Below are 23812 nucleotides of genomic sequence, written 5' to 3' on the forward strand. Positions count from 1 at the left end.
ATAAGGAGCTCTTCCCCCTTTTGTTTGGCACTTCTTGCTGATGCCATGTGAAGAAGGATGTTTGTTTCCCCTTCTGCCACAACTGTAAGTTTCCCAAGGCCTCCCCAGGCATGCAGAACTGTGAGACAATTAAACCTCTCTCCTTTATAAATTACCCAGTCTCGGGGATGTCTTTATTAGCAGTGTGAGAACAGACTAATATATTCAGTAAATCTTTTCCCCTCTATAAGAGGTTCATATTGATGTTACTTTAGAGTTTTCCATGCCAATTACTTAAGAAAATATATATACACCACCTGACACCTCAATAGATGGCAGTCGGATAAATTACAACAATTATATATGTTATATATATGTAAATATGTGTACATGTGCTTATATTTATACACATGCATATATTAAAACTATATATTAATAAATATACATTTACATAAGAATTCAGAAACAAAAATTATATCTACTTCCATGACTTTCTGCTAAAATCCTATAAAAGAGATAACTTCAAGTTTTATAACTTGAAAAAAAATTTACTTCATGAAATCACCTGTTTCTTCCTCTCAATCGGGTCTTCAAAAACAATTTAAATAAACTCCCCCTGTTGCCTCTTCACTGTTTCTTGTGCCCTTGGGCTCCTCAACACTGTGTAAACATCTCTAGGACTTCCTACCTTATCTTATTTATTTGTATCCCCCTCTCTCTCCCAAGAGAGGATAAGCTTTCAAAGCACAGAGGCAATGTCTTACTAAAATGTGCTTAGGTATAATTTTTCTTGTATTAACCCTGATTAAGATTTGCTAATGAGAACACTTGGACACAGCAAGGGGAACATCACACACCGGGGCCTGTTGTGGGGTTGGGGGAGTGGGGAGGGTTAGCATTAGGAGATATACCTAATGTAAATGACAAGTTAATGGGTGCAGCACACCAACATGGCACATGTATACATATGTAACAAACCTGCACGTTGTGCACATGTACCCTAGAACTTAAAGTATAATAAAAAAAATTAAAATAAAAAAAAAGGTTTGCTAAGGTTCTTGGATCTGTAAGTTGACATCTTCCACCAAATTTGGGAAATATTTGACCATTATTAATTCAAAATATTTTTCCTCCCTGTTCTTTTTTTCCTCTCCCTCTGGTACTGTAATTATATGGGAACCTACTTGGAATTATCCCACAGATCACTGCAGCTCTCTGCAGTATTTTGAAATATTTTTTCTTTCCATTCTTCAGATTATGTAATTTGTGTTAATTGTCTTCAGATATGTGAATCCTTCCTTCTCTGATTCCAATGTACTCTTCAGCCCATCAAGAATATTCTTCATTTCAGGTATTTTACTTTTCAATTCTGAAATTCTCATTGGGTCCTTCTTATAGTTTTCATTTCTCTGCAAAGTTTTCTCATTGTTTACTCATATTTATTCTTTTATTTAAGTCCTTGAAAAATATTAAGTTCTTGCATGCTAATTTCAATAGTTATGTCATTTCAGTATTTATTTATATTGACTACTTTTTTCTTGATTATAGGTTATACTTTTCTGCTTCTCAGATCTAATTTTTATAGTATATTGGACATTCAGATGATAATTAAAGGTGTTCCTAATTATGTTAGCTTCCTTTAAATGATTTGGAATTTTGTTCTGGCAGGCAGCTAAAATATGTTTTTTCCCTGTAGATCTTGATTTTATTCTTTGAATGCTTTTATTTTGTTTTTGAATGTATGGCATCTTTCTCTCTGCATAGTGTGGTCTTTACTCCTAAAGAAAGGCCTTTCTGGTTTCTCAATGCTTGAGATGTTTAGTGTCATGTCTCTCCATACTGGCTGAGCTGGAACTCCAACTCTCTAATTTTTGACATTTTTGTTTATCTCTCAATCTCTCAGCAGATGATATCTGCAAGACCCCTCAAAGACCCATGATGATTAATGAGTCTGTCGAGCCCATCCTCTGAGTGGCTGTTTCTTCTCTGGTGCTCTGGCCTATCTATACACTCTAGTTGCTTCTGCTGCCTATGACTCTGACCTCATCCCCTTCAACTCAGAAACATTGCTGCTCATCTCACTGTACTCTGCCCACAGCACAAAAGCAATTCCAAATCCAAATCCCAGGAGATTGCTGTTGTATTCATGTGTGTTTCACGTCTAGCAAAAATCATAGTTCTGCACTAACAGTCCTCAGTTCCCAAAAATAGAAACCTCATTTATTTCCTACCTTTTTTTTAGTCGTTTACATCAGGAGGGCGAGTCTTGTACTAGCTACCCTGTCATTCCATCGCAATGGCCAAACTAGTTTGGTTTCACAGAAAGGCATTAAATATTTCCTGTGTGTCTTTGTGTTAAGCACTATTTTACACGTATGAACTATTTATTATCTCATCATAACAAATTTTGGAAAAGCTTGGGGTTGACTATAAATGCTATGTCAACACAATTCAGCCAAAGACACAGTTTCAGACAATTTCTTTCACTCAGCTCCAAAGCTGTGCCTGCATAAAACTAAAATAAACAGATGGAAAGCAAAACATGCTGAGGGGTACAAAAATCCACACGTGTGGAGAAAAGTATCAGAAACGACATCTAATTTTTGCATTCATATAGACTCTCTAAGAGTGAAATTATACTTCATGAATATAAATATCCAAACAAAGTCAACGAACTGAAGCAAAGAAGTGTTTGTATCAACTTCCACATATTTGTTTAGACTTTCCTAAATAATGTGCTTAATTAAAAATAACCTTCAGGTGCAATGAGTTAAGTTGTTCAGTTTATTAAAGTAATTTGCTTGAATTTGAGTGACTAGATGCATTTTTATTTTTGTTTTGGGTGAATTCAGTATCCTGAAAATGACCAACACTTAATTGAATAATTTAAATTATTTCTTTTCAGATAAAATGTGTAAAATGTAACAATTGTTTCTTACACTAACATTCTAAAAGGATAGTCTTAGAGGTGAATTGAGGTCAATAGCCATGTATAAAGCTTATTCTGACTTCATATTGCTGAAGATTAGCCTTTTATTTACAACAATGTTTTTTCTACTCAATGCATCATTGCTACAGGTTTTGGTTTAAGAAGTAACCCTAGATATATCTAAGATCTTCACTGGGGTGCAAGGGTTTTAAACATCATTGCCATCATCATTCTTGCATCATATCTTCATCACATGAGCTTTGGTTCAAAACTCTGATTTTAAACTATTTCAAAGTCAAGATTTTTATATGTGTCTGTTGGAATATAAGAACCAAAGCACCATAAACTCCAACTATAAAATTTGCTTGTTATTAATACACAAAGAAAGTGAATATTAAGAGAAGAAGTCTGAGACAAGAAAACAAAAATGTAATTATGTTTGGTTTAATTTATACATGCCATTTTTACACAAAATAGTGTGAAAATTTAATGTCACATTCAAACTTTAAAATTCATTGAAGCAAACTGTCTCCATTTACAGATGCCATGAGATTATATGGAGAATACCCCAATGACTTCACCAAAATACCATGAAAATTAATAAACAAGCTCAGTAAAGTTTCAAGATGTAAAATCAACATACAAAAATCAGTGACGTTTCTATACACCAATAGTGAATTGTCTGAAAAGAAAGCAAGAAAGCAATTTCACTTACAATAGCTACAAAAAAGAAAAAAAAAAAAAAAAAAAAAACGCAGAATGCCTAGTAATAAATTTAACAAAGGAGGTGAAAGATCTCTACAATGAAAACTAAAAAACATTGAGGAAACTGAAGAAGACACATATATCTCATGTTCATGGATCAGAAGAAATAATATTGTTAAAATGTCCATACAACCCAATGTACACCTCTGCAGCTACAGATTCAGGGCCATCTCTATCAAAATACCAATGACAGGTGGGGTGCGGTGGCTCACGCCTGTAATCCCAGCACTTTGGGAGGCCGAGGTGGGTGAATCACCTGAGGTCAGGAGTTCGAGACCAGCCTGACCAACATGGGGAAACCCCATCTCTACTAAAAATACAAAAATTAGCTTAGTATGGTGGCGGGCACCTGTAATCCCAGCTACTGGGGAGGCAAAGGCAGGACAGTCACTTGAACCTGGGAGGCGGAGGTTGCAGTGAGCCGAGATCACGCCCTTGCACTCCAGCCTGGGTGACACAGTGAGACTCCTCCTCAAAAAAAACAAACAAAACAAAACAAAAAACAAAAAACAAACAAAAAAAGAACCAACGACAATCTTCCCAAAATAAGAAAAAAAAAAATCCTAAAATTTGTATGCAACCACAAAAGGCCTCAAATTACCAAAGCAATCTTGAGCAAAAATAACAAGGTAGGAAACATCACATGACCTGACTTCAAAATATACCAAAAGGCTAGAGTAACCAAAACAGCATGGTAAATGGCATAAAAATAGACACGTAAACTAATGAACCGAATAGAGAGCCCAGAAATAAATCCCTGCATCTACGACCCACTGATTTTTGACAACGGTGCCAAGTATAGACAATGGGGAAAGGACGGCCTTTTCAATAAATGGAACTGGGTAAACTGCATATCCACATACCGAACAATGAAACTAGACTCCTATCTCTCACCATCTACAAAAATCAACTCAAAATTGATTAAAGACTTAAACATAAGACCTGAAATGAAACTACTAAAAGAAAACATAGGGGAGAAGCTCTGTGACATTGGTCTAGGTAAGGATTTTTTTTTTTTTTAATAAAACCTCAAAAGTCCAAGCAACAAAAGCAAATATAGACAAATAGGATTCCATCAAACTAAAAAGTTTCTGCACAGCAAAAGGAATAATCAATAGAGCAAAGAGGCAACCTATAGAATGAGAGAGAATATTTGAAAACTGTACATCTAATAAGGGGTTAATATCCAAAATATATAAGAAGCTCAACACCAACAACAAAAGTTAAACCCATCAAAAAATGAGCAAAAGACTTGAGTAGACATTTCTCAAAAAAAGACATACAAGTGGCCAACAGATATATGAAAAAAAGATGTTCAACATCAGAAATCATCAGGGAAAGGCAAATCAAGATGACAGAAATTTTCACCTCATTCCAATTAGAATGACCACTGTCAAAAAATCAAAAGATAAAAAGTGTTGGTGAGGATATGGAAAAAAGAGAAACTTTGCGCTCTGCTGGTGGGAATATAAATGAGTACAGTCATTTTGGAAAATATTACTAGTTTGGAGTTTCCTCAAAAAATAAAAATAGAACTACCATATGATTCAGCAATCCCACTACTGTGTATACATTCAGAGGAAATGAAGTAGGTACTTTGGAGAGATATCTGCACTCCTATGTTTACTATAGTACCATTCACAATAACCAAAACGGAATCAACCTAAATGCTCATCAATGGATAAATGGATTTAAAAATTACCTTGCTATCACAAAGGAATATTATTCAGTCATAAAACAATAAAATGCTGTCATTTCCAGCAACATGGATGAACCTGGACAACATTATGTTAAGTAAAATAAGTCAGGCACGGGAAGACAGATAGCTCATGATTTCACTCACATGTGGAATCTAAAAAGTAGTTCTCATAGAAGTAGAGAGTGGAATAGTACTTGCCAGAAGATGGGGAGGTTAGGGAACAAGGGGGGATAGGAGAGACTGGCCAGTGGGTGCAAAGTTACAGTTAAACAGGAGGATAAGTTCTGGTGTTCTGTTGAAAAGGAGGATGACTGGAGTTAACAACAATGTATTATATGTTTCAAAGAGAAGTTTTTGAATGTTCTCATTATAAGCAAATGATAATCAAAAGTTGACTTTTTAAATATGAGACTGTATTAGGACCTGATATCTTCTAATAAATGATTATAGGGAAATTACCTTAATTTACACTAAAAGAGACAATATTAAACAAAGGTATATCATTGGGAAATTCTCTAAAATGCTCAATGATGACTTTAAAAATAGGATAATTTTGGGAGGCTGAGGTGGGCAGATCACGAGGTCAGGAGTTCAAGAGCAGCCTGGCCAACATAGTGAAACCTGTCTCTACTAAAAATACAAAAAAAAATTAGCCGAGCGTGGTGGCAGGTGCCTGTAGTCCCAGCTACTTGGGAGGCTGACGCAGGAGAATCACCTGAACCTGGGAGGCGGAGGTTTCAGTGAGCCGAGATCACGCCACTGCACCCCAGCCTGGGTGAGAGAGATTCCATCTCAAAAAAAAAGGGGGGGGGGGGAGAATATTTTAAAAATATTCTCCTATTTGAAAATATACTTTATTAATACATATGAGTTCAAACAATGGAAATAGAGAGATTTGGTCACCAATTTAAAAACTAGTTTGTCTATATAATTACAATTTCTTTTCTCTCTGAATGTAAACAAAATGTTTAGGATCAGTTTATTGCTTGTAATGTGTCATCATTTCTCTCTTTCTTTTTTTCTCACCCATTTAATTTGTTTACTCTTTTTTCCCCTGTGTTTCCAGCAACATAGGAGGATTTAGAAACAAAACTATCTTGGGCAGGGGGAGATGATGGCAAATGGATGAAAAACTGGCTTCTTGTCTTTTGGTGGTTACTATAGCAATAATCATGATGGGAGATTTTTAGCCGCAAGTGGTTTCTATAACAACATGATAGGGTGCTTTAGAAATAGACCTGAGCTAAACAGTTTCTTTAAGGGCCTCTTAACCCCTTTTATCCCACAGGATTAGCATCCTCTTGGAGGATGAATATTAGTTGGCTTATTTGATGAAAGGCTTAAAATCTTGCTTTTATTTTGTAAAGATTTAATGGTTAATTATTCTATAAAGACCTGGCCTTAGCCGATCAGCTCTTAGGCTCCTTTACTTCAGGAAATACTTGATAGCATCCTTACTTTATTTCTACACAGGAAATTGAAATAGTCTTAAAGATATGTACTTTATAGTATTCACCAAAAATTGGAAAACCGTAAATAGTCCTCATGAGAAAGTGTGTTCACTCTGACACAGATCACTCAAGGGTTCTTGCTTTACTAATACTTCATATTCACTATTATTTCACCTGTTGGGCTCCCTGACAGGTGGAGCTTTTCCTACTCTAACTAATGGAATCTGAATACTCATCCTTTATTAGGCTATTCAGTGTGCCCCAGAATAGACATGGTCCCTATTTGACTTATAATTCACTAGGTGTTACATGGAGAAGTTTAGTAATTTTTTTGAATTTATTAAATTTTAGTATCATAAAAACTGACATAGTAAAAAGCAAAGGCCTCCCTTTCATACACAAGCATCCTTCAAGAGCCCTTATAAGTGAAAGATCAAGGGGAATTTATGACAGGGATGTGGTACAGGAGTAGATGGTAGAAGGCAGGATATAATTTTTCAAGAGAAAGAAAGATGGAAGGCTTAAATTTAGTTAAGTAGTTAAACAGAGGAAGATGGAGATCAAGCTTGCTTGGTTGAGTTTAATAGTGAGTTATTAATTATCTATTCTATTCTGTATACTATAGAGATATACAATGTTGAATAGTATATGGGATTTATTTTTAAAACTAAATTATCATATCAAGTAAAACATTATTATTAAACTATTAATTAAATTAATTGATTTGAAATGGCCATATATGTGCAAGAATGATTTCATTTAAGGTATGATGTCTCATGTATTTTCTACAATAGGAACTATCTTTATACTTTTGTTCTTTTCTATTCAGTTAAACTGTCAATTCAAAATATCAGATATTCTCTTTCAACTCTCAGAAGGATGTCAGGAACCATGCATCTCCTTCCCTCTGATTTCAAACAGTACAAGCTCTTCCTATTTCCCTGGTGTTTTGTGCTCTGCAATGAAGCCTCAGAATTCATTACATAATCACTTGCCATAGCCTTCTGGGGTAGAGTTTGCCAAATAGATCCCTGGGAGATCAAGACCCATTCTCCATGTGTGCCATGGGGCTGTGCACATGAGCTGAGGCATGTCTGTATTCACCAAGGCACTGCTCAGAACGGCGTGTGCCAGAACACACTGGGCAAGGAGCCATTCACAAACTCTTGAAAAATCTTATCCAGACCAAAGGCACAATGACATCGTAGTTGTTGCGCTCATTGCCATGGGGCTTTTAGCTGAATAGAAAGAAAATAAAAAATATATTCATGATGACTTCCAAGTTATCCAGTAACCACAGTAACCTGGGTTTTCCCCAAATTTGATCCACAACTTCAAGTCACCTGACAGAAACAAATCGTTCTCTCTTTGTTCAAGCATAGTGAGCCATAGAGTGAGTGAAACAAATTTCCCTGGGATAAAACCAATGAATCAGAAAAGCATGCAATCATCATATATTTATTTTACTATTAGAAGGTGGTATTCAAAATGTTATCAAAACCAAATACATACCTCATACATACAGGCATACTGCAAAGCATATGTTATAGTTCCTGAACTTAAGGAGTTTGTTTGCTAATTGTAAGGACAAGTCTTCATATATGGCATGAAGAACACTTTAGGATGCATATAGATAAGTATTAAATTGTGTCTTAACAATGATAAATTCTGTGGCTGCTCAGGCCAGGAGCTCAAGCAGCATGTAAAAATATGAAGAGGATTAATGGGAAAAGCATGCCTTGCATTGGACTTCTAACAATTTCAATATATATCACAGTTAAACTCTCAGAAAGTATTTCGAGATATTTTTATTCATGGCTACTATGAGAAGAATGTCATAAAGAAGATAATTTAAATTCTGGAGGAATAATGTCTTACTCATAACCACACATTATTTTTTCTAGACTTTAGTTCTCTACAAAAATGTGAGAAAACTGTTGAGCGCTGCACTATCCAATACAGTAGCCATTAATCACATAAGGCTTCTGAGCACTTGAAAAGTGACTAGAGTTAAGTGTGCTATAAGTGTAAAATACATAGAGTATTTCAAAGGCTTAATGTTAAAAAGTGTAAATATTTCATTAATAATTTTTACACCGGCCAGGTATGGTGGCTCACGCCTGTAATCCTAGCACATTGCAGGGCTGAGGCAGACAGATCACTTGAAGCCAGGAGTTCGAGACAAGCCCCATCTCTACTAAAAATAGAAAAAATTAGCTGGGCGGGGTGGCACGTCTCTGGAATTCCAGCTACTTGGGAGGCTGAGGCATGAGAATACCTTGAACCCAGGAGGCAGAGGTTACAGTGAGCCAAGATCACGCCACTGCACTCCAGCCTGGGTGACAGAGTGAGACTCTGTCTCAAATAATAATAATAATAATTTTTATACAAATTACATATTGACATATAATGCTTTATACATATTTGGTTAAATATTTAAAATTAATTTATCTGTTTGTTTTTCGTTGTTAACGTGGCTGCGGAAGACTTAACATTCCATATGTAGCTCACATTATACTTCCATTAGACAGCACTGGTATAGATGCTTGCTATGTAAGTATAGTATGTGGACCAACAGCATCAGTATTACTTAGGAGCTTATCAGAAATGCCAAGTCTGAGGCCCCACTCCCCCTGAATCTGCAAGGTTAACAAGATCCTCAGCAGTTCATATGAACATTAATGTTTAGAAAATGCCAATCTAGATAATGTTTTAGATGTTTCTTTTTATGACTCTTTCTTTTCATTTGGATTTTATTCACATAAATGTTTTAAACTCTGGGCATCCTGACCTAGCACATATTAGATGCACAACCTTGGGGAAGTTATTTGACATTCCTGAAACTCAATTCTATATTTATAAAATGGATGTAATACCTCCAATCCCATAATTTTTCTATAGGGATTAAATGAAACACAAGAGTTATGAAAGGAACCAATAAATTGGAGATATTTTTATAATATCAAAAATAACATTGAAAACTTAGATTATTCAAATTATTTTCATTCTTATATTGAGTGCCAATACTATTTTGATGTACAATGGAATGAACTAGGGTTCAAAGGGCTGTTTTCATTTATTTTACAAATGTCACTTATTTTTTTAACGTTGTATATAATAAAACTTAGCACACTGATAAGTCTCTAGTAGAGATATGAAAACTTTTGGATCTGCTTTTAGAACAAAAATGTTGTGTAGCTAAATTTTCCTGCACTATCATTGTACAATTCACATTGAAATTATATCTGTTGATCGTTGATCGGTTCTTCAAAACATGGCTTTATGGAGCGGGAAAAAACTTTTTCCTCTTTGTTCAGAACATTCTTAGCTTTACTGTGAGAATTTCAATTTGCTACAGGCAAAGAAACTAGTAAAATATAAGTCTATTCCATAGTAAAAGGGGTCATTCAAAAGCCCGTCGTTATTAAAATATACATAGATTATAATAAGGTCAGTGATTTCAGGCCTGATTAGCTTTAAATAAATGTAATGTCAAAGGAATATAATTAGATTCTCATTAAAATTTTTCATGATTGACAGTAAAAATGACCTTCACAACTTACATCATTTAGTCATGTTCTAAGGATGACAAAGGGCAGGGCATCTTCTATGAGGTAAATGTGTATGATTGCAGCCTGAGGAACGTGCATTTGGTCCCTTACCCTACCTAACCCTAACGCCTAAGACTTGATCCAAGCCAGACCCTGTGCTTAGGTGTGTAGGCTGTGTAAAGGAGGACCCAGAAGCTCTGATTCTCATGGGGATGCTTTGAGAGAAAAGGAAACCTTTGAACCGGCAGGACCGGATTTCATCTGTGATGATGCTAATGATCAGAAATCATATATAAAAGCAAATAGCAATGTGCCTATCAGATACAGGGGATTTAAAATATGTTAATGGAAAACTTTCTCACTGAGGCCACTGGCCTTCTAAAGAGGAGCTAATAGTAGAATGGGGATATTGAGATACAGGTGATGCCAATGAATTTTGGCCAAAACCAATCTTCTCACCTGGAGTAAGAAAGTTGTGTTTCAAGGAGTTTGCATGAGTATTAATTGTGGTTGATGATGATGGAAACCTGCCCAGATTATTAGGTATGATTCTCAGAGAACGTGTGCTGGTGATAAACTTGCATTTCTTAGAACTCCCCAGGCCGGGCGCGGTGGCTCAAGCCTGTAATCCCAGCACTTTGGGAGGCCGTAGACGGGCGGATCACGAGGTCAGGAGATCGAGACCATCCTGGCTAACACGGTGAAACCCCGTCTCTACTAAAAAATACAAAAAACTACCCGGGCGAGGTGGCGGGCGCCTGTAGTCCCAGCTACTCGGGAGGCTGAGGCAGGAGAATGGCGTGAACCCGGGAGGCGGAGCTTGCAGTGAGCTGAGATCTGGCCACTGCGCTCCAGCCTGGGCGACAGAGCGAGACTCCGTCTCAAAAAAAAAAAAAAAAAAAAAAAAAGAACTCCCCAAACTCTTTTTCCAATATGATATAGTTTCATTTTCTTGAATTTATTCATTCATTAAATATGCATTTACTAAGCACCAACTATGTACATGGTTCTCTGCTAGTCAATAGACAAGTAACAAGATATATGTACTTTGGACCCTGCATTGAAAGAAAAAGCAAATAATGTTTTTAAAAAAACTACTTTATGCTTGATTCTTACAAGGAACTTTATGTATGTTATCTCTTTTATTCCTAATAGTAATAAAAACAACGATGATTGATAGTGCTGACTCTGTGCCAAGCCCTGTTAGGCATTTTATGTTCATTAATTTAACCCCTTATAACAACTCTATGAGATAGGTGCCATTTTTACAAAAATGGAAACTGAGGCACGGGGATATTATCTTGATAAAACTCACAGACTTCGTACGTGACAGAGCCAGGATTTAAACCCAGGCACCAAACTTCATGTGCTTATCCACTATATATATGGCTCCACATCATTTTCTTTAGTAATCAGGACACTGAGGCTCAGTGACAATGTTTTTTCTTAAAGTCACAGGGATGGTAAATACTAGAATCAAAATTTAAATCTCTGTCTACCATAAAAATGTCCTCTTCTGACTATATTAAATTGGCCTCAATTTAGTATGTAAGACCACATATACCATAGGAATACAAAGGAAAAATGGTCTTAAAGGAGCCCATCTACTTCTTATTTTAACTGCTCCATGTGGATTCTATCACACTGTACATCAAAGTAAGTGATTTAACTGATGATTTGTTCTGCTTGATTTTATCAAAAGAGGTCAAAGTAAGAATTTCACAGCAAGGCTTAGATGAGAATTCAGGTTTCCTTGCTCACTCATTCATTATTCAACACATTTCTATTGACTGTCTTACCATGTGCAAGCCATTTTGGCTATGTGCTGATTAAAGATATGCCCCTCCTGCACCGCCTCCCTCCACACGCCAATCCTGGAACTAAATTTCATTCTCTGCAGAAAGCCAGGCTAAAGAGAATTCAGCAAACCACTTTATTCTTATAAATTATCATTCTTAGACCTGGAAATTTTGACAGTTCTATCTCCAGTAGCATTGTTTATACCTCCTATTTCATTCTGATTACATTTCATTAGCAAAGCATAGCAAATATTTATTAAATCGTCAGTCTTCTAGGTGAAACAATATAAGACACCATTCATTCGGTTTTTTGGAAATATCAAATTTCATGTTCACAGTTCCTCTATTCTGCTCTGATTATTTAGGTAAACATAGGCTAAATATAGATAACTATAGAATTAAAATGTAAAAACTGTGCCTTCACATGTTTAGAAAATTACTCGATTTTTTTCAAGTAATGCCAACCATGTATATTGAAAAAAACATTACTCCATACCACAGGTGACATATTCTCTTCCTATCCCTAGCAGCAACTTCCACAAGTCCCTGTCTGTCTCAACAGTTTGAGGAAAAAAACACCAGAAATATACATGTTCCAAAACAATGAACAAATTCCCGAATAACTTTATATATATTAGCGAGGATACGTTGAGGAGTGTTTATCTAGCTAAATAAGAGGCATATTAAAAATTGCTATTTTAACCCAGATATGAGCAATAATAGGAGTTCTATCTATGCCTCCTTCCTTTCCTTCTGCTGACAAAGGATACATTTAATTCTTGATATTAATATCGTTAAAATGAGATCTAGAGACAGATATAATTAGAGAGCTAGGAAGAGAAATAAGTTAGTAAATCTTAAGAAAAGACTGAGCCATAAGAACAAAGCTGGAGGCATCATGCTACCTGACTTCAAACTATACTACAAGGCTACAGTAACCAAAACAGCATGGTACTGGTACCAAAACAGAGATATAGATCAATGGAACAGAACAGAGTCCTCAGAAATAATACCACACATCTACAGCCATCTGATCTTTGACAAACCTGAGAGAAACAAGAAATGGGGAAAGGATTCCCTATTTAATAAATGGTGCTGGGAAAATTGGCTAGCCATAAGTAGAAAGCTGAAACTGGATCCTTTCCTTACTCCTTATACAAAAATTAATTCAAGATGGATTAGAGACTTAAATGTTAGACCTAATACCATAAAAACCCTAGAAGAAAACCTAGGTAGTACCATTCAGGACATAGGCATGGGCAAGGACTTCATGTCTAAAACACCAAAAGCAACAGCAGCAAAAACCAAAATTGACAAATGGGATCTAATTAAACTAAAGAGCTTCTGCACAGCAAAAGAAACTACCATCAGAGTGAACAGGCAACCTACAGAATGGGAGAAAATTTTTGCAATCTACTCATCTGACAAAGGGCTAATATCCAGAACCTACAAAGAACTCAAACAAATTTACAAGAAAAAAACAAACTACCCCATCAAAAAGTAGGCAAAGGATATGAACAGACATTTCTCAAAAGAAGACATTCATACAGCCAACAGACACATGAAAAAATGCTCATAATCACTGGCCATCAGAGAGATGCAAATCAAAACCACAATGAGATACCATCTCACAGCAGTTAGAATGGCAATCATTAAAAAGTCAGGAAGCAACAGGTGTTGGAGAGGATGTGGAGAAATAGGAACACTTTTACACTGTTGGTGGGATTGTAAACTAGTTCAACCATTATGGAAAACAGTATGGCGATTCCTCAAGGATCTAGAACTAGAGGTACCATATGACCCAGCCATCCCACTACTGGGTATATACCCAAAGGATTATAAATCATGCTGCTATAAAGACACATGCACACGTATGTTTATTGTGGCACTGTTCACAATAGCAAAGACTTGGAATCAACCCAAATGTCCATCTGTGACAGACTGGATTAAGAAAATGTGGCACATATACACCATGGAATATTATGCAGTCATAAAAAGGGATGAGTTTGCCTCCTTTGTAGGGACATGGATGCAGCTGGAAACCCTCATTCTTAGCAAACTATCACAAGAAGAGAAAACCAAACACCGCATGTTCTCACTCATAGGTGGGAACTGAACAATGACATCACTTGGACTCGGGAAGGGGAACATCACACATCGGGGCCTATCATAGGGAGGGGGGAGGGGGGAGGGATTGCATTGGGAGTTATACCTGATATAAATGACGAATTGATGGGTGCTGACGAGTTGATGGGTGCAGCACACCAACATGGTACAAGTATACATATGTAACAAACCTGCACGTTATGCACATGTACCCTAGAACTTAAAGTATAATTAAAAAATAAATAAATAAAGATAATATTGGTCTTAGGAAAAAAAAAAAAGAAAAGCAAAAAAAAAAAAAAAAGACTGAACATACTGATGATGAGGATATTAAAATAGAATTTTGAAAAAGATCAAGGATCAATAATCATACATTTAAATATATATATGTGTGCATATACATATGCATAGTTTTACATAAAGAAACCATTGAAAGATGGCTTTGACAGTTAATACTCAAGAAATGTATACTGAGCACTTGTTATAAATAAATAGATATGGAGCACAATGCAAAGATACAGCAGATCCTCTGAACAACTAAGTCGTAATCACAACTCTAATTTCATAGCTAGCATTTTGCTGAGCCAAGCATTTAAATGGTACTCGAAATTTATAGAGGCCGGGGACTGTGGCTCAAGCCTGTAATCCTAGCACTTTGGGAGGCCTGGGTGGCTGAGGCGGGCAGATTGCCTGAGCTCAGGAGTTCGAGACCACCCTGGGGGCAACATGGTGAAACCCCCATCTCTACTAAAATACAGAAAATTAACCAGGCATGGTGGTGGGCTCCTGTCATTGCAGCTACTTGGGAGGCTGAGGCAGGAGAATCATTTGAGCCTGGGAGATGGAGGTTGCAGTGAGCTGAGATCATGCCACTGTACTCCAGCCTGGGTGACAGAGCAAGACTCTGTCTCAAAATAATAATAATAATAAATAATTTAAAAATGTATAATCAGATGTTAAAGATTTTCTTGCAAAAAACAAGGGAGTTGGGGAAAAGAACCTTTTTAACTCAATTTCGTGATTATCTTTGTCTGATCCTGACCATTCCCAGGTAATTTACAGGAAGGACATAGTTGCCATCTTGAATTAGTTCATTGTTAGGCTTTCTATGTAAGGGTACTCGTGTTTTTTTGTTTGTTTTGTTTAATTTTCTTTCTTAAAATAAAATTCCTTCAGTGAAAATAGTGACTTGTACCTTTTTAATTATTTTTATTGCTATGTTTTGCACTTGTTCAGTAAATTTTCTATCAAGAACTCAAAACTATTTCTCAATATCTTATAAAAGTAAGAGCTAGCATTTATCAAACACTTACGATGTGTCTGCAAAGCATTTAAATTTAGTGACTTAATTCTTACAAAAAAAAAAAAAGAAAAAAGAAAACGAGGCTAGGAGAGGCAGAGCAGGCCGGGTACCCATCTGTTGCCCCTTTCCACTGCATTATCCTGACTCACTGGTAAATCTCCTCTGATTGCTAAATAGAAAAGTCAATGAAAAGATTGATAATAAAATCCACTGAATACAACTTTCAGATCCTTGATTGATGATTTTAAATTAGAGAATTACCTGTTCCATAGAAAAGTGCAGTAGAACTATCAAGGACAAAGGAACAAATATTACTTAAAATAGAGAAATTAACATGCTCTTCCCTGAAAGTCTTGCACCTTGCACTGTTTCATTGTTCTAAATAAACATACTGGGCCTCATAAGGAAACTAAATTACCAATGTGGCTGTTTTCCAAGTCAATTTAATTATTAGAAAATACATACACACAGATGCACACACACACACACACAAGAAATATATTTACTATTATTTGAGTCTTCATCTTCTTTAAAACTGGCCAAACTTCTTTTTACTTCTCAGCAGACAAAAAAACCTTATTTTAGCACTAGAAATACTTAATACAAATATAGAAATAATTGCTTATAGTAACTGTATAAAATATTTTCTTTTCTCTTGTGCAGAGGTTTTCAAATTGCTGGTCTCAAACCCCAGCTCCTTGGAGGTGTCTCTAGGGGAGGCAGGAGACTGGTCTGACTGGGCTGCAAGGGACCTTCCCCTGCTTCTTCTGAGCAGATCTACTTTCCAATTGTGTGCATTTGACATTTTCCTCATGACATTTTCCTTGAAGGAGTTCTGTTGCTCTTAAAAAGAAAAAAGAAAGGAAAAGAGGGAAAACAAAAAGTCTGAAACTCACTGTGGTAGAATTTCTTGTAATAGCCAGTAGATGGCAAACTTTACTGCAAGGAAACAATTTTGCAGCCTATATAATTTGGTCTGAAAATAGCAATTAAACTCTACATCCAGTAAAATTTACTATCCTGTATATAAGTCTTCTGTTAAAGCAGGAAACAAAATTCTCTATGGTAATTTCTCTGGGAACTAAATTTCAATTATAATTAAAATAATCCTATAACTTTTTTCTGTGTCCATTTAAGTCTTGCTCTGAAGGTATTATCACTATGAAAATTATTGCATTGCTCACTGGAAGTACATACAATGTGCTAGGTATAATAATGAATATGACAGTTTTTTCATTAGGATGCAGCCAACTATGTATTTTATTAATGAGTTTGGTTGAGGCAACACAAAGGTCACAAAGAAAGATTTTTAACTTTGTCCTCAATTATTTATAAATTTAATCTTGTTATTTTTTATTTCCTTGCAGATTCCTTTTGCAATAAAAACAACACCAGGTGCCTCTCAAATTCTTGCCAAAACAATTCTACATGCAAAGGTTTTTCAAAAGACAATGACTGTTCTTGTTCAGGTACAGCCAATAATGTGGACAAAGACTGTGACAACATGAAAGACCCTTGCTTCTCCAATCCCTGTCAAGGAAGTGCCACTTGTGTGAACACCCCAGGAGAAAAGAGCTTTCTGTGCAAATGTCCTCCTGGGTACAGTGGGACAACATGTGAAACTACCATTGGTTCCTGTGGCAAGAACTCCTGCCAACATGGAGGTATTTGCCATCAGGACCCTATTTATCCTGTCTGCATCTGCCCTGCTGGATATACTGGAAGATTCTGTGAGATAGATCACGATGAGTGTGCTTCCAGCCCTTGCCAAAATGGGGCCGTGTGCCAGGATGGAATTGATGGCTACTCCTGCTTCTGTGTCCCAGGATATCAAGGCAGACACTGCGACCTGGAAGTGGATGAATGTGCTTCAGATCCCTGCAAGAACGAGGCTACGTGCCTCAATGAAATAGGAAGATATACTTGTATCTGTCCCCGCGATTATTCTGGTAAGTGTGATCATATCTGAATCGCAGATGGTGTAATTAGCTCTCTCTAAGTGGCAGAAGCAGAGGTGACATTTTATTTTTCATACAATTGTTTATGAAAACGGCCAAGTTCTTGACAGGAATCAATCACTAGATAGAAACTTCCCAAACTATTGAAAACTCACTGAATGCACTGAATTCTAAGTGGTTGCCTGCTGTCACTGTTGCTGTTTTAAATGGAGCTCTACATGATTTAAAACTGAGATTCTGTCTAGAATGAGTGGGCTCCAGGAGAAGCTCAAGGGCAGTTCAGGTTTCCTGAACTGCCAGTTCCTTTCATTCAGTGCATGTTCCTTTCATTCCAGTTCAAGCCTGCTTTCTAATCCCCAAAGCCTGGCACTGCAACCTTCTGGGAATGCAGTCTGGAAGTTGAAGGGTTTCTAGTGCTGACTTGAGTATGATCAACAGATCAGTGATAGCAAAGCTGATGGAGCATGGTATATCAGATAAACCATAATCTTTATTAAGGAAAAAAGCCTCTTCTTGTTTTATGTCTTAGAGCAAACAATTCTACCTCATATTTATCTATTCTTTACAATGTTTCTGTTGATAGAATTTTATTTTAATAATAGAATGACAAGTTGACAACTCATCATTACCACGTTACATGCTACTCAGCCTCTTCACACTCAGTATTTATCCTCCCTATCCTTTTGAATCACTGTTACTGGTTTAGGTCAGTTCTTCACGGTGGCCACATTTCTTGCTTTGCTTTACTCTTTCACTTTTCCATTTACTTGTAAGGGGGTAACTTGCCTAGTCTATGCTTTCTCACATGCATTCATTCTAACTTCTGCTCACCACTTTCTTACAGTTCCTGACTCAGATCTCTAAGACACCACTCACATTTTAATACCGTGTTTTCCCTTAGCACTTGCCATTTTTGTACCTTCCTGAAAGCCTTCCTGAGGCTTTCAGCTTTTTAACTTGCCTTCTTCTCCCAATACTTTCACACTTAGTTCTTTATTTTGTCAATCTTTTCCCAAGTGTTAAGCAATATAGCTATTTGGAAAATATTTCTCTTCAAAATTTGCACCAGAACCCTCCAGCATCATTTTGCTTTTAAACATTCTAAAACTATGTATTTTATAAAATAGACTTATTCCTAGTTGCTCTAAAATGAAATTTTTCCCTCTCCCTCCTCCCTTACATACAACCAATCTTCAGAATCTGCTTTGACACTAAGATATGTTCCAAATTGAGCTCATCCATTCTTTTCCTTGGTTTAGGTTCATCTCAACTCTTGTGTGTACCACTACACAACCTCCCAGACGTTCTACTTATAGCTTCTACCTTCTTGAAGTTGTTCTGAACACTGCCTTTGAAATAACTTCTCTGAAATAGACCTATGCTGCAGTTCTGAAGAGCCTTGAGAACTTCACACTACACAGAGAATCATTTTAGCCTTTACCTGAAAGCCCTTCACAATTTGGGCCCATGACAGTGGCCATGTCTTCACACATTCCACCAAAGCCTTCTACTTCCTCTAATAAATCTTCTTCATTTCTTATACAAGTCATTTCCTTCCCCCTAGAATGCCCTTTCCCACTTCACAATGTCTACTCTGAAGTTCTGCTATACTTTTTAAGACCTAGTTCAAATATCACCTAACACAAGGAGAGTTTCCAGGTTCCTTTCTGGCTAGAATAATAGTTTCACACTGCTGCAGTAATTATATTCATTATGTCTCTACTAGTTGACACCTGTATTAAAGAATCCCCCATAATTCTTTCCTATTTTACAGATATCTATGTTTTTGCCCCCCACCCCGCCATGTTAGTTTCTAAAGGACAGAGTATTGTTTTATATTTATTCTTTAATTCATCAATACTTTATGAGTTTCTATTAGATGTCAGTTAGTGGATTAAGAAGAGGAGCCCTCCGCTGGGTGCGGTGGCTCACGCCTGTAATCCCAGCACTTTGGGAGGCTGAGGCCGGTGATCACGAGGTCAGGAGATCGAGACGGTCCTGGCTAACATGGTGAAATCCCATCTCTACTAAAAATACAAAACATTAGCCGGGTGTGGTGGCGGGCGCCTGTAGTCCCAGCTACTCGGGAGGCTGAGGCAGGAGAATGGTGTGAACCCAGAAGGCAGAGCTTGCAGTGAGCCGAGATCCTGCCACTGCACTCCAGCCTGGGCGACAGAGGGAGACTCCGTCTCAAAAAAGAAAAAAAAAAAAGAAGGTAAGCCCTCTTCCTCCAAAAGCCTGGCTCAGTATTTGTGAGTAATGGTTGCTTAATCAACTGTTACTAAATTGTTCTAAGTTTTAAAATTCTTCCATATATTTCTGGGCACCCTTCCCCATCCTGAAACTCAGGTAAATGAATATTAAATGAGAATTCATTTTCTGTATTGCTTTATGTATACTCTATGATGCTAGAATGCTTATGTCAAATGGAAAATTATTTTATCAAGTGACTTAATTATCAATACTATGCTAAAAGTTATAGGAAATATTTTAAAAGCTTATAAAACTATAGTTGTATGAAAAGCTCCTTGTTTCTTTGCCATATACTGAGGTGTCTCTTTTCTTTGGTGAGAGTTATGGTAGGTGAATTTCAATTTTTTAAAAATTTTTGAATAAAAATAAGAAATTTTGTGGGGCTGGCTTGGAATTGCTTTGTTTACAATGGTCACATTTAAAAAATCAATACAGTTCATTAAGATAGTGTCTTCCATTCTCTGCTTCTATCTCAATATTGTGAATGGTGATTAAAAGGAATAGATATAAATCAAATTAATGTTTCATTCATTTAAACTATAGTATTGTGTAACAGTCTTATATTTATAAAAAGCACAGCTTGAAAAACTATATTTTACAATGTGTGTTTTTAAAATATCTTAATTAAATTGGATTTTATTGAATCCTTTCAGTGGTCTAAATTTAGGCATAAAAGATGGAAACGGTGGCCAGGTGTGGTGGCTTATGCCTGTAATCCCAGCACTTTCGGAGGCTGAGGAGGGTAGATCATGAGGTCAGGAGATGGATACCATCCTGGCCAACGTGGTGAAACCACATCTCTACTAAAAATACAAAAATTAAACGGACGTAGTGGCGCGAGCCTGTAGTCCCAGCTACGTGGGAGGCTGAGGCAGGAGAATCGCTTGAACTGGGGAGGCAGAGGTTGCAGTGAGCCGAGATTTTGCCATTGCACTCCAGCCTGAATGACAGGGTAAGACCCCAGCTCTAAAACAAAACAAAACAAAACAAACAAAAACAGATAGAAAGTGTATATTCTAAATGTGAAATGTGTGAAATGTAGTAAAATTCCATCATAAAGCACTTAACTTTACAGTGAATTCATTTATACTGTGGGTTGTATCACATCCCTGCAGGGTCCAATGGGAATGAGTCCCCTTTTCTCACTCAAACACTTAGGTTCACAGTGAGGATGCTTTCCTTGTCAATCCCTGATACAATAGTGTTGTTCCCTATTTGACTATATTCTTCCCTTGTTTTCTATGAAATCAGCTACATGTTATTATTTCAGCTTTTCAAGTGACATATATAAAACTTTCTTGCAAACAGAATTTAAACGAGAGACTCATAAGGCAGATAAAAATCGGGTCTATTATTAGCTGGTTAGGCTTGTTCGGGTAAAAAAAAAAAAAAATGCAGTAATAGGCTTGCTCACCAATCTCCTACACAAGTAGAATGGTCTGTGTTCTGGTAGCTTCTGGTAGTAGTTCTGGTAGTTCTGGTAGTAGTCAGTGTTTCTCAGCCCTGACTACCCATTAGCAAATTACCCAGGGAGATCTGAAACAGAGGTGTACGTACTCCACTTTCAGAGGGTCAAATTTAATTGATCAGTCTAATGTATAGCTAGGGCTGGTTGCCAAATATTAAGTTCATGTGAACTTTATTTGGAAACTTTTCTTGCAATATACCATCATTTAGACACACAGGGAGGTGTGTTTATTTCACTGCTATCCCATGACCACCAGTGTTTGTGGCAGCTCAGGCCAACTAATGAGAACCCCAAAGAAGGTCTGTAGAACCAAGGGAAAAGCCAAAGTTGAGAAGGAAAGAAAAAAGACCACCAGCAATCAGCATGGATGTGCTGGAGTGCTCTGCCTCCACTTAGACCTCCTGATGAATCCTGGAAACTGTATTACAATGACCTAGCTGCTGTGCACTACATCCAAATTTAGAGTGATCATAAAGAACTCCTCTTACAGAAAAAAACCTGTGTTCCTCTGAGCAGCAAAGTAAGAAAAGGTAATAAATTGTAAAAGGCAGAGAGGTAGAAGGGGAAAAAGAGCTGTAGCAAACAGAGAGGGTTCACACTGCGTGAATTCTCCTCTGTGCACTCCATTATGCTTCATGGGCAGTGATTCATGAACTACAGAAATGGGCTCAGAGAGAGCCACTGAAGAGGCTGGTGAGAATCTGCTGTGCATAAGCAAAAACTCTGACTGAAGCTGAAAGTAAGTGGATGCAAACTTTTTTAATGAAAATAATATTAACTCTAAGCATGTGACTACTTTTAGTTCAAGTTTATGCAATGAATCATTTCATAATTGAGGCCTTCTTTAAAACTAGCCAGATTGATTAACGTACATTTTTCTCGTTCAGATGCCTGCAGTATGAGAAAAATAGGGCTGTAAGAGGGCAGAGAAAGGCCAGTTCAATGTATGTTGAAGCAAATCAATGTAGAAAAATATCTTACTTCCTCTACTACAAAATAGATCTTTGGTATAAAAATAATCTTTTGGGAAGTAAGAAAATGCCCTATATTTAATGTACTTTTCAATTATATGATGAATTTTCTTGCAGAAATAAAAATGTACAAAAATTCATTAGATAGTCAAGGAAGTGTACTTACAGAGTAGTTAGAAGACTAGTTAGTTCATGGAGGCTAGTTAGGAGACCATTGTGATAACCCAGGTACCTGATTTTAGGACCTGGCCTGGGAGAGTGGCCATGGGCATGAAAGGAGAGTGAAGGTATAATGTCTCTAGAAACAAGACTCACTTAACATTTATCAAGGTCAGAGTATTTTCAAACTTATTTTATTTAAGGAAAACTTGAAATCTCTAATACGAAAACAAATGCATTAAAAGTTTAACTGACATTGTCAACTTAATAAGCTTACAATGTAGATCAGTGGGTCTCAAGTGTTGGCATGCATCAGACTCACCTATACAGCTTATCATTAAAATACAGTTTTCAATTCAACAGATCTGAGATGGGGGTCCAAGAATATGCATCTAAAACAAGTTCCCATGTGATGCCGATGCTGCTAGTTTGGGTACTACACTTTGAGAACCACTGACATAGACAGTTATGTGGATTTCCGTGTGACATCCTTGACTGTTATTTCACAAAGTCCATGAGGCAAGGAAACACAAATCAATAAAAGCAGGGTTTTATATAAAGCACTTATTGCTAGTAACAGTTCTATGTACTTGATGATATGATTTGAGTGATTGCCTCCTCCAAAACTCATGTGTTGGAGACGTAATCACCAATGCAATAGTATTGGGAGGTGGGAACTAAGAGGACGTATTTAGGCCGTGAGGATGGAGCCTTCAGGAATGAATTAATGCCATAATAAAAAGGGCTTTTGGGAGTGGGTTCACCCCCTTCCACTCTTCTGCCATGTGAGGAACAATGTTCCTATCCTCTGGAGGATGCAGCCTTCAAGACACCATCTTGGATGTGGGACTTTACCAGACACCAAACCTACTGGCACCTTGCTCTTGAATTTTTAAACATCCAGAGATGTGAGAAATAAATTTCTGTTCTTCATAAATTACCCAATCCTATATATTCTGTTAGAGCAACACCAGATGAACTATAAGACACATGATACAGATTTTTAAAATATTTGTTGAATTCATTAGGTCATTACTTTATTCAATATATATATATTGAGTACCTCAATGAATTGGGCATTGTTCTATGTTCTGAAAATGAAAGAGTAAAGAGAAGTGATGACATAGCCTCTTACATTCTGGAAGGAAGAGATAGATGTCTATAAAGTAAGTAATCGATATAGTGTATGTAGTAGGTTAGAGGGTAATAACTGCATGGAGAAAAGTAAAACAAAATAATAGTATTAGGGATTAACTTTAGGTAGAATGATCAAGAAAGTCTTCACTGAGAAGGTGACATGTGAATAAAGCTCTAAAGAGGAGAGGATGGGAACCAAGAAAATGTCTTGTGGAATAGCATTCCAGGCAGAGGAACAGCAGATGCAAAGGCCCTGAGGTAAAGAGTCCTTGCAATGTTTGAGG

At 36.8% G+C, this 23812-nt stretch overlaps 1 protein-coding gene across 1 annotated transcript in view; it reads left to right on the top strand.

Moving 5' to 3' along the window:
- CRB1 (crumbs cell polarity complex component 1) overlaps nucleotides 1–23812 on the top strand; it is a 213301-nt gene that overhangs the window by 39895 nt on the left and 149594 nt on the right. The window contains exon 2 of the mRNA XM_030929663.1: nucleotides 16950–17531. Coding sequence (XP_030785523.1) covers nucleotides 16950–17531 — 582 coding nt within the window. The remainder of the gene's footprint in view (nucleotides 1–16949; nucleotides 17532–23812) is intronic.

The sequence above is a fragment of the Rhinopithecus roxellana genome, chromosome 1 (genome assembly GCF_007565055.1).
Source record: "Rhinopithecus roxellana isolate Shanxi Qingling chromosome 1, ASM756505v1, whole genome shotgun sequence".
NCBI lineage: Eukaryota > Metazoa > Chordata > Mammalia > Primates > Cercopithecidae > Rhinopithecus > Rhinopithecus roxellana.